Here is a 16,925-nt window from a genome sequence, read left to right on the forward strand (position 1 = left end):
AGGTCATCTGATGCAGCACTCCATCACTCCACTTGTTGGTCAAATTGCCCTTACACAGCCTGGAGGAAAAACAAATGATAGTCCCACTAGCGCAAACCAGATGAGATGGCGTATCCCTGCAGAATGCTGTGATAGCCATGCTGTTTTTTTATTTTACCGTTATTTAACTAGGCAAGTCAGTTAAGAACAAATTCTTATTTTCAATGACAGCCTAGGAACAATGAGTTAACTGCCTTGTTCAGGGGCAGAAGAACATATTTGTACCATGTCAGCTTGGAGATTCAAACTTGCAAACTTCCGGTTACTAGTCCAATGCTCTAACCACCAGGCTACCCTGGCTAACTGTGCATTAAAATTAAAATAAATCACTGACAGTGTCACCAACAAAGCACCCCCACCCCATCACACATCCTCCTCCATGCTTCACAGTGGGAACGATACATGCAGAGATCAATTTGAATCAATTGGAGGTGTACCTGTGGATGTATTTCAAGGCCTCCCTTCAAACTCAGTGCCTCTTTGCTTGACATCATGAGAAAATCAAAAGAAATCAGCCAAGACCTCAGAAAATGTAGACCTCCACAAGTCTGGTTCATTCTTGGGAGCAATTTCCAAATGCCTGAAGCTACCAGGTTAATCTGTACAAACAATAGTATGCAAGTATAAACACCATGGGACCACGCAGCCGTCATACCGCTCAGGAAGAAGATGCGTTCTGTCTCCTAGAGATTAATGTACTTTGGTGCAAAAAGTGCAAATCACTCCCAGAACAACAGCAAAGGACCTTGTGAAGATGCTGGACGAACCAGGTACAAAAGTATCTAAATCCACAGTAAGAAGAGTCCTATATCGACATAACCTGATAGGCCTGACAGCAACAGTTTGCAACTACACATGGAGAAATGTCCTCTGGTCTGATGAAACAAAAATAGAACTGTTTGGCCATAATGACCATCGTTATGTTTGGAGGAAAATGGGGAGGCTTGCAAACCGAAGAACGCCACCCCAACTGTGAAGCACGGGGGTGGCAGCATCATGTTGTGTGGGTGCTTTGCTGCAGGAGGGACTGGTGCACTTCACAAAATAGATGGCATCATGAGGGATGAAAATGATGTTGCTTCAATATATCCACATCTCAAGACATCAGTCAGAAAGATAAAGCTTGGTCGCAAATGGGTCTTCCAAATGGACAATGACCCCAAGCATACTTCCAAAGTTGTGTCAAAATGGCTTAAGAACAACAAAGTGAAGGTGTTGGAGTGGCCATCACGAAGCTCTGACCGCAATCCCATAGAAAATTTGTGGGCAGAACTGAAAAAGTGTGTGTGAGCAAGGAGACCTACAAACATGATTCAGTTACACCAGCTCTGTCAGGAGGAATGGGCCATAATTCACCCAATTTATTGTGGGAAGCTTGTGGATGGCTACCCGAAACATTTGACCCAAGTTCAACAATTTAAAGGCAATGCTACCAAATACTGAGTGCATGTAAACTTCTGACCCACTGGGAATGTGATGAAAGAAATGAAAGCTGAAATAAATAATTATTTCTACCATTATTCTGACATTTCACATTCTTAAAATAAAGTGATGATCCTAACTGACCTAAGACAGGGAATTTTTTACTAGGATTAAATGTCAGGAATTGTGAAAAACTGAGTTTAAATGTATTTGGCTAAGGTGTATGTAAACTTCCGAAAGTATTCAGTCCCCTTGACTTTTTGTTACAACCTTATTCCATAATAGATTGAAATAGTTTTTCCCCGCATCAATCTGCACAAAATAATCTATAACGACAAAGCAAAAACTGGTATTAGAAATGTTTGGGAAAAATATTATAAATGTAAAACTGAAACTTAACATTTACATAAGTATTCAGACCTTTTACTCAGTACTTTGTTTAAGCACCTTTGGCAGTGATTACAGCCTCAAGTCTTCTTGGGTATGGCTCTGGGAGGACCACAGGCAAGTTTGGCACTCCTGTATATGGGGAGTGTCTCCCATTATTTTCTGTAGATCCTCTCAAGCTCATCTGATTTGTTCTGAGGAGGAGGCGAGGCAAGAGGATGCAAGGATTACGCAATTGATATTCTCCACATGTCACAGCAAAAGTTCTCCTTTTGAGTGAGGTAGCTAACAAGTGCAAGCATGGTTAGCCTCTCCATTCAAACCCTGGTAGCCCGCCGTGACTGTATAGTGGTTAGTACTGTGCGTTGAGGCTGCAGAAACCACGGTTCACAGCCTGTCAGGGTAAAAAGGCTCCAATGTTTAAAACGTACTACTGTAACTGTGTAATTAAATCTGTGGCATTAGCTGAACTGGCTGAAAAAAAACGATGTACAACTTTTAGATATGCTGTTGTGGTGGCAATCAACAAATGCATGAATGGAAAGAGTAGAGCTGTAAACAAAAGGTTTGCCACAAAACTAAACAAAATGAACCGACATGCCTCATACATTTATTTCCTTTTCACAGTTGAACAACAATAGAAATAGCAGAGAACTTTGCTACAATTATCAAAGGTCTTCCACTGTAAATGGTTTTAATCAGTGACTCATTGGACCTTGTTAACTTTATAGATCAGCTCTGTGACCATGATTTTCAATGAAACAGATGATAGGAAAAGCATGAGTAAAATGTCATTTTAAGTGCAGCTACATGAGGATATAACCTACAGACAAATAGGCTACACATATTATCAGCTACGAAAGACCTATGAAGTGTGACACCACCATCTAGTGGTCATGTAGCTACATCCACTAAGTAGAAACACCATGAGTGAATAATTGTTGTAAAACCAAAGCAACGATGCAACATATTCTAAATGAAAGGGTTCTTTGTGCATTATGGGTAAAATGTATTTTATCCCTTCATTTCCAGTTTGGGTCAGACAGAAAGTTTGGGCAAAACTTGTTCCTGTTCAAGCAAATCCCTATCAGGCATTATTGAGTCCTGGGTTAGGCCTGACCAGTTGCTTTATGCCCGTTTGTTTATTCTTTTGTAAATATTACTATTTCACTCTTCACTTTTGATAATAAAAGTCCTCACCAGAAAAATGTACCATCCTTGTCTGACTTCTCACTGCAACATCCACCACAAAAGCATATCTCAAAGTTGTACGTCGTTTTTTTCCCCAGCCAGATCAGCTAATTCCACAGATTTAATTACACAGTTACAGTAGTATGTTTTAAGCATTGAAAATGAGCCTTTTTACCCTGACAGGCTGTGAACTGTGGTTTTTGCAGCCGTTGAGGCTGTACAGGCTGTGCTGTACGCACAGTACTAACCACTATACAGTCACGGCGGTCTACCGGGGCTTGAATGGAGAGGCTAACCATTTTTGCATTTGTTTGCTACCTCACTCAAAAGGAGAACTTTTGCTGTGACGTGGAGAACATCAATTGCGTAATCCTCGCATCCTCTCGCCTCGCCTCCTCCTCAGAACAAATCAGATGAGATTGAGGGGATCTACAGTAAAGAATGGGAGACACTCCCCAGATACAGGAGTGCCAAACTTGTAGAGCCATACCCAAGAAGACTTGAGGCTGTAATCACTGCCAAAGGTGCTTAAACAAAGTACTGAGTAAAAGGTCTGAATACTTATGTAAATGTTAAGTTTCAGTTTTACATTTATAATATTTTTCCCCAAAATTCTAAAACCAGTTTTTGCTTTGTCGTTATAGATTATTTTGTGCAGATTGATGCGGAGAAAAACTATTTCAATCTATTATGGAATAAGGTTGTAACAAAAAGTCAAGGGGACTGAATACTTTCCGAAGGCCCTATATACACACACACACACACACACACACACACACACACACACACACACACACACACACACATATAGTTATATATATATAGTTGAAGTCGGAAGTTTACACACACAAATACATTTAAACGCAGATTTTCACAATTCCTGACATTTAATCCTAGTAAAAAATTCCCTGTCTTAGGTCAGTTAGGATCATCACTTTATTTTAAGAATGTGAAATGTCAGAATAATAGTAGAAATAATGATTTATTTCAGCTTTCATTTCTTTCATCACATTCCCAGTGGGTCAGAAGTTTACATACATATTCTCAAGGCTGCGTTGAGTTCAAGGAGATGCCCCGCTTGACCGTAGTGCAGCGTAGTGCAGCGACTGTGAAAAAAGTAGGCCCAAAATGAAGCCTGGCCCTAAATGTAATTTGCTTTTGGGTGACAGTGAGAGAACCGTTAGGGTGAGAAGCACAATTCGACCTCCGGTACGTTCCTGAGGTCCTCCCAATCTGTGCAAGCCTAACCTTGACCGTGTGGCATTAACCCTTAACTGGTAATCAGGATTTTTTGATCTCACAGATTACAATGACATCTCTCCCCATAGGAATACATTGCCTGCTCCTCTAAAGTCAACCTGAAGCCTATCTGGGTTATGAATGCCTTATGAACCTGTCTTCGATGACAGTCCATCAAGCCACTCTGAGGTCTACCTGTGTTGATTCTAAGCTTCCTGGAGCAACCGGAAGTGGTTAAAATCACACTAAAAGTGTTTTTCCATACCCAACCAGCAGTTTGATAGAAATAGTGTATTCAACCCTGTGTAAATCAGTCAGTTCTTAACGTAAAGACTTAAAACTCAGGATTCTGTAAAAGCATACCCCAATGAGGATATGTCTTTACTTTCTGCTTCCTGTGCCAACCGGAAGTGCCATAATTGGTGTCACAGGGGCTGTTTCGAAGGGTTAAAAAAGTCAGATCTTTCCAACACTTCATATGTGCGATTAGGCAACCCTCATGAACTGTAAATCAGTCATGTCTCCCATAAAATTTCCAAGAAAAACTAAATCACACACACACGCACACACACAGCTTGGAAGGAGGGACACATTGGGGTGTGTAGAGAGAGACCGTGCCTGCAATAGTTAACTTTGTTCGAACTATTAAAGAACCGTCAGACCTAGAGTTCTGAAACTTTAGAAACCTGTTCTAGAGCTCAGGTCGATAGTGCGTGGTGAATTATGTGGCTCTAGAAGGTTCTCGGACCGAGAAACAGCCTCGTACATTTGTAATAACTTAAATAAATTTTTACATCAGAGTCGTATATGGACCGCCTCGGCCCATATAGACGGATGCCAACGTTTCTGTCCGATAGCTCATTCAAGGACCCCGTAGCAAGTCATGGAAAAAAGTGGATTTTCAGCACCAATTAAGGTCTTGCTCGGGCACCAAATGACCTATCGAGCCGAAACTTGGGATTCGGGGTTTACGTTTTTATTATGGTTTGAACAGAAGGCGTTGTGAATTTTGGGCCAGCTCTGAAGTATGTGATAGTTGGCTTCTAAACGAGTTCAAAAAGTGGGTGTGGGTGTGTCAAAAATACTTTACGGTGAAAGCAAACCATGCGATTATGTGAGGACAGCTCTCAGGCTACCGTAGGTAGCATTACAAACAGCTAGCAGCAAAGTAGATTGGTCACGAAAGTAAGAAAAGCAATAAAATGAATCACTTACCTTTGATGATCTTCCTATGTTTGCACTCACGAGACTCCCATTTACACAATAAATGTTTGTTTTGTTTGATAAAGATTCTCTTTATGTCCAAAAACCTCCATTTGGTTGGCGCATTTTGTTCAGTAATCCACAGGCTCGTGCGGTCACGACGGGCAGATGACAATGCCAAATAGTATCCGTAAAGTTCGTAGAAACGTGTCAAAGTTTTTTATAATCAATCGTCAGGTTGTTTTTACAATAAATAATCGATAATATTTCAACCGACGGTAGCCATTTCAATAGAAGAGAGAAAGAAAAGGTCTCACTCCCGGCACGCGCGCATGCACAAATCTGAGGACATCTGGCTATCCACTGATGCGATGTGATCATTCTCGCTAATTTTTCAGAATAAAAGCCTGAAACTATGTCTAAAGACTGTTCACACCTTGTGGAAGCCATAGGGAAAGGAATCTGGTTGATATCCCTTTAAATGGAGGATAGGCTTGCACTGGAAAAGAGTAGTTTCAGAAAAACAGCACTTCCTGGATAGATTTTCCTCAGGTTTTGCCTGCCATATCAGTTCCGTTATTTTGACAGTTTTGGAAACTTAAGTGTTTTCTCTCCTAATCTGCCAATTATATGCATATTCTAGCTTCTGGGCCTGAGAAGTAGGCAGTTTACTTTGGGCACGTTTTTCATCCAAACATCAAAATACTGCCCCCTAGCCTAAAGAGGTTAAATTCCTTGGCAACAGCTCTCGTGGACATTCCTGCGTTCAGCATGTGAAATGGTACTCTTCCTCAACTTCATATCTGTGGCATTGTATTCTGCACATTTTAGAGTGGCCATTTATTGTTCCCAGCACAAGGTTATCCTGTGTAATGATCATGCTGTTTAATCAGCTTCTTGATATGCCACACCTGTCAGGTGGATGGAATATCTTGGCAAAGGGAAAATGCAAAACTGCGACATTGAGAGATACTTTTTTGGGATGTTTTATTTCAGGTCATGAAACCATGGTGATATTATTGTTCAGTGTATTCCCCCAGGTGCTCCAGCATCAAAAGTTAATTTAATTAATTCCAGGATTTGCATGTTTAGTAACTTTTCGGTTAAAGACCCAATGCTCTAACTACTGAGCTACCTGCTGCCCCATAGTGACTAGAATTACAACAGAAATGCTGTTAGTTGTATGCTACACAATGGGTAGTCCAATATTTACATGTCTTTTGAGTTAGGGGGAATGTATTTAAATTGTTCATTATACATGTCTTTTAACAGGTGTGTGTAGCGTGAATGTGCACGTGACTGCATGTGTTATTCATAAAGAGTTTGTTAGAAAGAGAACTCAGTGTAATGCTAATTACAATATTTGTGAATGTTATGAAATGTGAAAGTCTAAACTATACTGGAGTTAAGGCAAACCTTTTACGAAATCAAGGAAGGAAAGATCCACCCATTGTTATACCCTCTGCTGATAAAGAAATCTGTCCAATTAGTCACTCAAAGATGATCATAATAACAGAAAAGGCACACAAAGTATCAGTCATAGGGTCAATTTCTATCACTGCACTTTTTATTCATAAAGTCACACACTTGACTCATCTCTCCTTTGTGGATAACCTCAATGAAGTGTAAGCCACACCAGTGTAGATGCCGTTGGATGGGAAGACCAGCTGACTGCCATTCATGCAGGTGACCTTCACTATGGCCCTGTAGTCGAGGTCGATATTTGCTTTCCCCATTGTGATCTCAACATCCATGGTCTTCCCTGGAGGGATCTTCACGTTGATGGTACCTGATTCTGTTATGGTCTCGGTCTTCTGCAGGCTGGTGGATTGCTCCACTCCCAAGGTCAAGCTGAACCCTGATGACACCTCGACCAGATCTGGGATCCCTGCTTTGACCGACACATTCAAGGTGAATTCTATTTTGTTGCTGACTGACCAGGAGGAAGTCTTGGTCAGCGTCTTGCTGTATGTAATGGACTTTTCTAGAACCAAGGAGGTGTCGTTGTGATGAGACACAGATTTCACATATTCCGGGGTCACCTAAAATGAACACAAAGATACAAGTTGTTCAAACAAGACAAAGACAATTTATTAACTGATAACACATTTTTTAGAAAGCTAACAATAGTGTGTGTGTGTGTGTGCGCTTTCTATCTTGGACTGATGCATATGAGTAAATGTAAAACAATGTTGGGGCTATTTCACTGACCAAAGCCAATTAAACATAAGGCATGACTGTCCTAGAAGAGATCCCTGATGAAGGTCAACCCCCATATTGGATTACATGTTTTAAAGTGGACAGCCCCCTTAATGTTAGTGCAGCGGTAGAGTATTCCTGAGCTGTCTACACACGTCTATGGAAGAGCTCACCTGGGGTTTGAAGAGGGACAGGGTGGGATACTCCATGTCAGTTATTACGGACGACTTGATGGTTTTGATGAAGAGGAAGCCCATGCAGTCGATGTCCGAGCCAGACCTGCCCTGCAGCCCCAGGCAGATTCCAGACCCCACATCTATGGTGTACTCAGTCTTCAGTCCCCAGCTGGTCATTTTTTCAAAGAACTGCCGGTTCTCACTCGTCGTGAACTTGATGGCACCCAGACGTGTGCCGGCGCCGTTACCCCACAGAGACAGCTTGGTGATGCGCTCACCGAGGTTGAACTCAAACTCATTGAAAGTGTTCGCATCTCCAAAAGTCGCTACTTTCCCGTCGGTCAGCTCCGCCCGCATGGCTTTCACCTGCGAGTCTCCCACCGCCACTCCGATCTTCTTGAGGGTGGCACCGTTGTCCATGCCATGGAATTCAAAGTAAGTGCCTCCTCCACCACCGATCAAATGCAGTGTGGTTGCCATGTGTGTGCGCGTCACGGAACCTCAAATACAAATTTGTACATATAAATTGAATTAGCCTCCAACTCCAAGGAACTGATTCAGACATTCAAAGCCACAGAGTCCCTCTCCTACTCCCAGCACATCCCCACTCTACCTCCTGCTGTTTCTTCCTGATCAACTTGGTGACTTGTGTAATGAAACATATTTTTGTGTAAGTGAGCACGTCTATGCACTTCTAAAGTGAATTCTGATGTTGCTATAATTACAAATATGAATGTTAAAGATTCCACTTCAGAATGTGAGTTGGTTATGGCGCTGGAACTCACCTTTCCAAACAAAGTTTCAGCTTTGAAATACCTGAAATAATAAAAGATTGAATTTGATAAATTAATGTATAACAATATTCATTAACACAGGCTGCAGTAATCACAGGTATGCATTAATATATTATGACACGGTCTAATATAGAACAGGGTCTGTCAACCTTTTAAAGTATCTGTCCAATGATTTAGTCAAGGTACACCTAAAACATGACTGAATAATAAATTCAAGTTAACAATTTCAAAGATCAAAAACAGTCCTTTTGACATACGTCTGCAGGACAAGCAACAAAACACTTTACAATATACAACCCAACAACAAAACACAGGACATACCAAGAAGCTCTCCCTGAGCAACACTGGACATCAAATAAGCTCTCTCTTCCTAACAAAGGAACACTGGCTTATAAAGCTGCAAAAGGAGTTTGTAATTGTTGACAGCTGTATCCCCTAACGAGAGGGCGGGATCAGAGCTCCAATCTGCACTGGGGCCGACCAATCAGCTGCTTGGGGGAATCCAGGAAGCCATTTCCTGAAATAACACATATACACAAACCCACATCACAAAAACTGGGAAACGTAACAGTATTCAAGATGTAGAGACAGCTTGATGTAAAGCACTACACTCAACAGTCTACTCACCTCACATTAAACATCATACTGACATCATACTTTTGAATTCAAAACAGAACAATAGGAGTCCAAAGTCAACCATGTGAAAACAAGGCAACAGTAAACATGTCATCCCCCACGAATGATGCACTACCGCCTCCTCGGCCAATTGACTTATTGTGTGTTACTAACAAATTGCAGTTAAATACCATAACTCCCACCTTGGAGCAATCAGTGTAATTTTGTAAATGTTGGATCTCTATGGCAAGATGAATCATTCACCCAAGTTTTGTCAAAATCAGCCCAGTGCTCTCAGAGATATCTTGTTTTACTAAAGTACAAACAAACATACCAACAGACGTACAGAGACAGATCCGTAGTCCCCTCCCCAATTTCATCGTGGGGAACAACAAACCCATAACATGCTTGTTCAGCTAGACCTTATAACTGATTAAGAAACTGTTTCAGAATATAGGAAACAAAAAAATATATACATGTTTTGTTCATTATTTGGTCAAAATAAAATGTTGCTCTCAAATATTTTCTCATTTAGCAAGATTAGTTATTTAGGGACATTGTGTAATTACATACAACGATATGCAGGCCTCAGTGTTAAGGATGGCTATAGAAGATAGTAATTGATGTAAACTAATAGGTCTGATTCAATATGCAATAAACCTGTTTAAGAGTCAAGACTCAGAGTGAAGTTCAATTGTTTAACACCAAAAGATGCAACAGCTGAATACGTGTCTCTGGAGTGGAGAAGCACTCTCTTATATAGCAGCAAAAGTCCCCTCACGCCCATACAAAGATATGCATCAGTAGTTTTCTATTGAAATTAACACAAACCCTTTGACCCTGATTAAGACGTTTTATTGTGCTAATCCTGACAAACGTGTATCAACAGTTTCAACTACTCTTGGTGCCACTTCCTCTTCTTGATATTTCAGCCAGAGAGCATATCGGTGGTTTCCAGTCACTAACCAAAACATGTTCACTAATATGCAACAGCACCTTTCTCTACTCATACTATACACTGTCGTGACGTTGTAATAGTTAATGTGGCGACTGTTGCTCATCGAATGATTATAAGTTTATAATTACGTGATTAACTGAATCAAGCAATTATTAACTCCTTAACCTGGGGCACCATGGGAAAACCAGTTTTTATTGAGTTTCCATTTCCCAAAGAATATCAAAATATCGATTTTACAACAGCCGCTAATTAACCAGTTGCCTCTATCAGTCTCATAATCTGAACGTCGTATAGCCCTTGAATCTGCAAGGACCCAGGTCCCACTAATGAATTAGCACCACACCAATCTTAGTTGAATATTTATTTTCTAAAAACCTAAAATTATGATAAAAGATACACATAGACAAAACACATTATAGTCTATTGATTAGAACTTAGTATAACGGGCCAACACGCTATGGCGCGTGTTACCCACAATGGGAATTTCAAAAGAGAGAGAATAGAAAGAAGTACACAAGAGAAATATACATTTGGGTGAATTTGTCAGCTATGCTATTCTAACTTGCCTCAAACTGCCGCTCTTATGGGTCAGAATATAATGATGTAATTACGTGGGGGGGTGATCTCCGGGGATTCTCTATGTGGACCGTTCCGTTGTTTGATGACGCACTTCTCCTGCGCACCTCGTTGCTCGTCCTCCCGGTGTCAGTGTCCTTTTTGGCTTAGGAGTCTGTTCCCTCCCCTTTTCTCTGGAAGGGGTCTTCTGAGGACAGACAGCTCTGTAGCTCAGAGCTCACAGCATAGGAATGAAACCCTTTAGATACCACGATTCGAAGGGAGATGGAGGCTAGGTGGTTCGATTTGAATTCACCCGCTTAGACACAGCTACTCATCCGTAGCTTGGGTAGAAAAGGTTTGGTTGACTTGTTCAGACCCTGCTGCAGCTGGGGGTACATAGTCCTGTTGTAAATTCTATACTCACAGGTTTTATACCCTTGGGTCAGAAGTGGGGTAGTCGCCTTTAGGGCAATTCTCTGGGCGTACCATGTTAATGAGGCAAGGGCTAGATTTTAACTAACTTAACATTTCATATTCCCCAAAACATTCTCTTTGATTTGGATATTTTCCATACAACGTACAATGTATAAACATCAAACATATACTAGGAAAACCCTTCACATTACAATGTTTTCGTAATAACGTAATCTATTAACCTTTAATAACAGAACAAAAATGACATACATTTTCATAGTCCATCTATCGTCATGACCACCATTGTGGCTGACGGAAACCATTGTTCCAAAGTCCCTTTATTTCATGTTTAATGTTCTGAGGCTGGTTCTCCATAGTAACAGGACAAAATAATTTGTCTGTGGCCTAAGATTTACCAGGGCCGTGAGGGGCCATAAAACCCTATGCATCATCAGAACCCTAGATCTCTCCTCCTCTGTTGGGGTTGAGAGATAATCTGTAGGGTTGTTGTCTCCTGTAACCTGACCTGATCAAGACAGTCATGACAACAATCTTAGAAAGGTTCTATCTCAAACCTAAAATGGTTCTTTAGCTGTGCCTATAGGAGAACCCTTTGAAGACCCCTTTTTGGTTCCAGGTAGAACACTTTTGGTTCCAAGTAGAACCCTTTACACACAGAGTTCTACAAGGAACCCAAAATAGTTATATCTGTGACCACAAAGGGTTCTACTTGAAATCAAAAATGTTTCTCGTATGTGGCGAGTCGGATAACCGTTTTGGAATCCTATTTTCTAAGACTGTAGTTTGTTCGTCATAACATCCTATATGTTTAAAGTCTATGCAGTGGAACATGTCTTATACTGAAGACATAGCAGTGAATTGTACAAGCTGTAATGCATCCTCTGTTCTGTTTATCATGGTTCATGCAGGTGACTGGATAAATTCACAAAGGGACACGGTCATAACCTCACCCTCAGACCAATTGGTAGAATGTCCAGAATATGTTCTGGAAGTTAAGATATGAGACCAGTGACATTTCCTTCATCCTGATTAACACATTTTTATTGTGCTAATCATGACAAATGTGTGTGGTGGAAATTCAACACCAGGGACTCCTGAAGTCTGTATTAAATGAAACATTATCAGTTAACTGGAGGTAGGTAGGGGTAAAGTGACTATGCATAGACAACATCGAGTACCAGCGGTGTATGTGAAGAGTGTGACTGTGTGTGTGTCAGTGTAGTATGTGAAAGTGTGTGTGGTTATAGTTCACTGAGTGTAGAATAAATACAAATAAAATAAGGGGGTCATTGCAAATATTCCTTTGAGACTTCACGCTTCGGTACAGCTGGTGGTAGCAGAGAGAACAGTCTATGTTTTGGGTGGCTGGAGTCTTTGACAATTTTTTGGGCCTTCCTTTGACACAGCCTAGTATAGAGGTCATGGATGGCAGAAATCTCGGCCTCAGAGATGTACTGGGCCATACGCACTACCCTCTGTAGCTCCCTTGCCGTCGGATGCCGAGCAGTTGCCAAACCAAGTGGTGAGGCAACCAGTTTGAAATTGTTGCCCCATGTAGATTGAAGTATAAACAGTAATTACCATATAGGCCTGAAATTGCCAGTATATAAGTAGTAGTGAAAAATGCACTGTCAGTCCTGAGAACTTTGAGAACACTGAGAACGTTGACAACACTTAGAACATTGACAAGACAGAGAACATTGACAACACTGAGAACATTGACAACACTGACAACAGTGTGAACACTGAGAGCTCTGAGAGCTCTAAGAACACTGAACTCTGAGAACACTGTGAGTGAGAAAAAAACATGAGAGACTGAAACAATATCCCAAATATGACTCCTAGATGAATTCTTGGTGTGCTGTGTCCTTCGTGTCTGAGTCCTAACAGCAACAACAAACCGATAGATGACATTCTTCGTGAGGCACCTGATAGTCTTAGCAGTGTTGTACATGCACTATATACAGTGCATTCATAAAGTATTCAGACCCATTCACTTTTAACCACATTTTGTTACGTTACAGCCTTATTCTAAAATGGATTAAATCGTTTTTTCCACCCTCATCAATCTACACACAACTACAATAATGATGAAGCAAAAACTGGTTTTTAGAAATGTTACCCTAACCCGAATGTACTAAAAATGTACAAATATTTACATCACATTTACAGACCCTTTACTCAGTACTTTGTTGAAGCACCATTGGAAGCGATTACAGAATCGAGTCTTCTTGGGTTTGACACCAAAAGCCTGGCACACCTGTATTTGGGGAGTACTGAATTTCAAGCACAGATTCAACTATAATGACCAGGGAGGTTTTCTAATGCCTCTTAAAGAGCCGTCCTTCCTAACTCAGTTTCCGGAGAGCAAGCAAGCTGCTCAGGGATTTCACCATGAGGCCAATATCTTTCAGATATTTCAAAGCAGCAATTTTGTTTGGAGAGATGAGTTTTAGCACCATAAACAACCTCATATTCTGATGTAGCATCTATTACATTCATACTCATCATTAAAGGGAAGGTTATCATATTCTAATCTAGCATCTGGAACATTCATACACAACAATATCTTTCATTACACATAATTCACCAAGTTGATCAGGAAGAAACAGCAGAAGGTAGAGTGGGAGGTGCTGGGAGTAGGAGAGGAACTCCATGGTGTTGATCAGGAAGAAACAGCAGGAGGTAGAGTGGGGAGGTGCTGGGAGTAGGAGAGGGACTCCATGGTGTTGATCAGGAAGAAACAGCAGGAGGTATAGTGGGGAGGTGCTGGCAGTAGGAGAGGGACTCCATGGTGTTGATCAGGAAGAAACAGCAGGAGGTAGAGTGGGAGGTGCTGGGAGTAGGAGAGGGACTCCATGGTGTTGATCAGGAGAAACAGCAGGAGGTAGAGTGGGGAGGTGCTGGGAGTAGGAGAGGGACTCCATGGTGTTTATCAGGAAGAAACAGCAGGAGGTAGAGTGGGAAGGTGCAGGGAGTAGGAGAGGGACTCCATGGTGACTCTGAGGTTCCTAGCTGAGGAGGAAGGAATGGGTGTGACAGATTCCAGGAGAATAAAGATGGAAAGATTAGAGGAGGGTGGAGGACAAGGAGGAGTTAGAAGCAATTCAAGAACGCTTAATTCTCAGTGATCTGAGGATTGTGGAGCGATTTGGTCACCCTAGACCAGAGCTACCGTCCTGTATTTTTTTCATTCCAATCCCAATCTAGTCCACCTGATTGTAATCAAATCAACTTTTATTTGTCACATACACATGGTTAGCAGATGTTAATGCGAGTGTAGCGAATTGCTTGTGATTCTAGTTCCGACCATGCAGTAATATCTAACAATTAATCTAACAATTTCACAACACCTACCTTATACACACACAAGTGTAAAGGAATTAATAAGAATATGTACATAAAAATATATATGGATGATATATGGATGAGCGATGGCCGAACGGCATAGGCAAGATGCAGTAGATGGTATAATCAGGTTAGTTACAACTGGGGCTGGAGTGAAAACCAACAGGAGGGTAGCTCTCCAGGAACAGGGTTGAAGAGCCCTGCCCTAGACTGATGTGTTGCTCGACCTCTAGTTCCTACCATGAGTCATTATATCCCTTAGTTATTGTTTGATCCTTTTATCTTGTTCTTTAATTTCCTGTTGGTGCTTTGAATGTCTGAATCAGATCTGAGTTTGAGTTGGAGGTTTCTTAAATATATCTGTACAAATTTGTATTTCAGGTTACGTGACGTACACACACACTTAACATGGCAACCAGACTGCAGTTGATCGGTGGTAGAGGAGGCAGTCCATTTGAATTCCACGGCATGAACAACGGTGCCACCCTCAAGAAGATCGGAGTGGCGGTGGAAGGCTGGCAGGTGAAAGCTGCGCGGGCGGAGCTGACCGATGGGCGCCGTTGAGACCTTTGGAAATTTTGAGTTTGAGTTGTACCTCGGCGAGCGCATCACCAAGCTGTCTCTGTGGGGTAACGGCGCCGGCACACGTCTGGGTGCCATCAAGTTCACGACGAGTGAGAACCGGGAGTTCTTTGAAAAAATGACCAGCTGGGGACTGAAGACTGAGTACACCATAGATGTGGGGTCTGGAATCTGCCTGGGGCTGCAGGGCAGGTATGGCTCAGACATTGACTGCATGGGCTTCCTCTTCATCAACACCATCAATTCGTCCGTGCTGACCGACATGGAGTATCCCACCCTGTCCCTCTTCAAACCCCAGGTGAGCTCTTTTATAGATGTGTGTAGACGGCTCAGGAAAACTCTACCGATGCTCTAACATTAAGGGGGCTGTCCACTTTAAAACATGTAATCCAATATGGGGGTCGACATTCATCAGGCATCTCATTTCTAGGACAGTCACACACACATACAGACACATTAGTTACTATTGTTGGCTTACTAAAAATCAATTGATCAGTTCCTCACTGATGATTAGTTCTAAAATTTTCTTTGTCTTGTCTGAACAATTTGTATCTTTGTGTGTGTGTTGATTTTAGGTGACTCCAGAATATGTGAAATCCGTGTCCCACCACAATGACACCTCATTGGTTCAAGAAGAGTCCATTACATGCAGCAAGACCCTGACCAAGACTTACTCCTGGTCTGTCAGCAACAAGATAGAATCCACCTTGAATGTGTCGGTCAAAGTGGGGATCCTAGATCTGGTCGAGGTGTCATCAGGGTTCAGCTTGACCGTGGGAGTGGAGCAATCCACCAACCACCGAGACCATAACAGAATCGGATACCATCAACGTGAAGATCCCTCCAGGGAAGACCATGAATGTTGATATCACAATGGTGGAAGCAAATTTCGACCTTGACTACAGGGCCATAGTGAAATACACCTGCATGAATGGCAGTCAGCTGGTCTTCCCATCCACTGGTGTGACTTACACTTCAGTGAGGATATCCACAAAGGAGAGATGATTCCAGTGTATGACATCATGAATAGTGTGCACAGTGATAGAACGTGACACCATTACTGATTATTTGTGTGCCTTCTCTGTTATTATGATTGTTACGTTCCCCAGTTTATGTGTTGTAGTTTGTGTATTTGCATGTGTTTATTTCAGGAAATGGCTTCCTGAAATCCCTCAAGCAGCTGATTGGTCGACTCAAGGGCTAATTGGAGAGCTGACCCCGCCCCCTCGTCAAGACACAGCTGTCTCCAATTATACATTCATTCTGAAGCTATATAAAAGCCAGTGTTCTGTTCAGGAGAGAGAGATTTTGGAGGTAGGGATTGCTGAGAGAGATTTTGCTAGAGATTTGCTGAGGTCATTGCAGAGCGATTGTTTGTGATAGAGAGATTTGCTTGGAGGTCATTGCAGAGAGATTTTGCTAAAGGTTGATTTTGCTCGGAGTTCATTGCTGAGAGCTGGTATGTTCTGTGAGTTTGTTGCTCAGGTAGAGCTTATTTGATGTCCTTTGTTTCTTAGTTTGTTTGTGAAATTGTTTAATATTCTGTTTCATTTGTTCCCAGGGGGGAAGGGGAAGGCACCTTGGGAGTGTTTAGGCAAGAGGCCCGCGGGCATACATAAACCGTAGTATATTCTAGGCACACTAGGTAAGACCTGGGCGGACCACCCCCTGTATTTTGGTTAGGGCACCAGGTGGTGCTAAATTAGGTAAAAGTGGTTAGGCAGGTAAGATAGGAGAGGGGGGGCTTTGAGATTTACTTTCTTTGCTTTGGTTCCGTCC

At 41.9% G+C, this 16,925-nt stretch overlaps 1 protein-coding gene and 1 pseudogene across 1 annotated transcript; one reads left to right on the top strand and one right to left on the bottom strand.

Annotated features, from left to right (window-relative positions):
- Positions 1–7,073: 7,073 nt before the first annotated feature.
- On the bottom strand, positions 7,074–8,667 carry LOC139367779 (aerolysin-like protein). Its single transcript, XM_071106108.1, has 3 exons — positions 8,642–8,667; positions 7,854–8,356; positions 7,074–7,523 (listed from the first exon to the last, which is right to left on the bottom strand). Exons 2-3 carry the CDS (start codon positions 8,334–8,336, stop codon positions 7,074–7,076), a joined length of 933 nt encoding a protein of 310 aa, XP_070962209.1. The 5' UTR covers positions 8,337–8,356; positions 8,642–8,667.
- Positions 8,668–14,963: 6,296 nt separating this feature from the next.
- Positions 14,964–16,151, top strand: LOC139368999 (aerolysin-like protein; annotated as a pseudogene).
- The last annotated feature ends 774 nt before the right edge of the window (positions 16,152–16,925 follow it).

This window comes from Oncorhynchus clarkii, chromosome 16, assembly GCF_045791955.1.
Source record: "Oncorhynchus clarkii lewisi isolate Uvic-CL-2024 chromosome 16, UVic_Ocla_1.0, whole genome shotgun sequence".
NCBI classification, from domain to species: domain Eukaryota; kingdom Metazoa; phylum Chordata; class Actinopteri; order Salmoniformes; family Salmonidae; genus Oncorhynchus; species Oncorhynchus clarkii.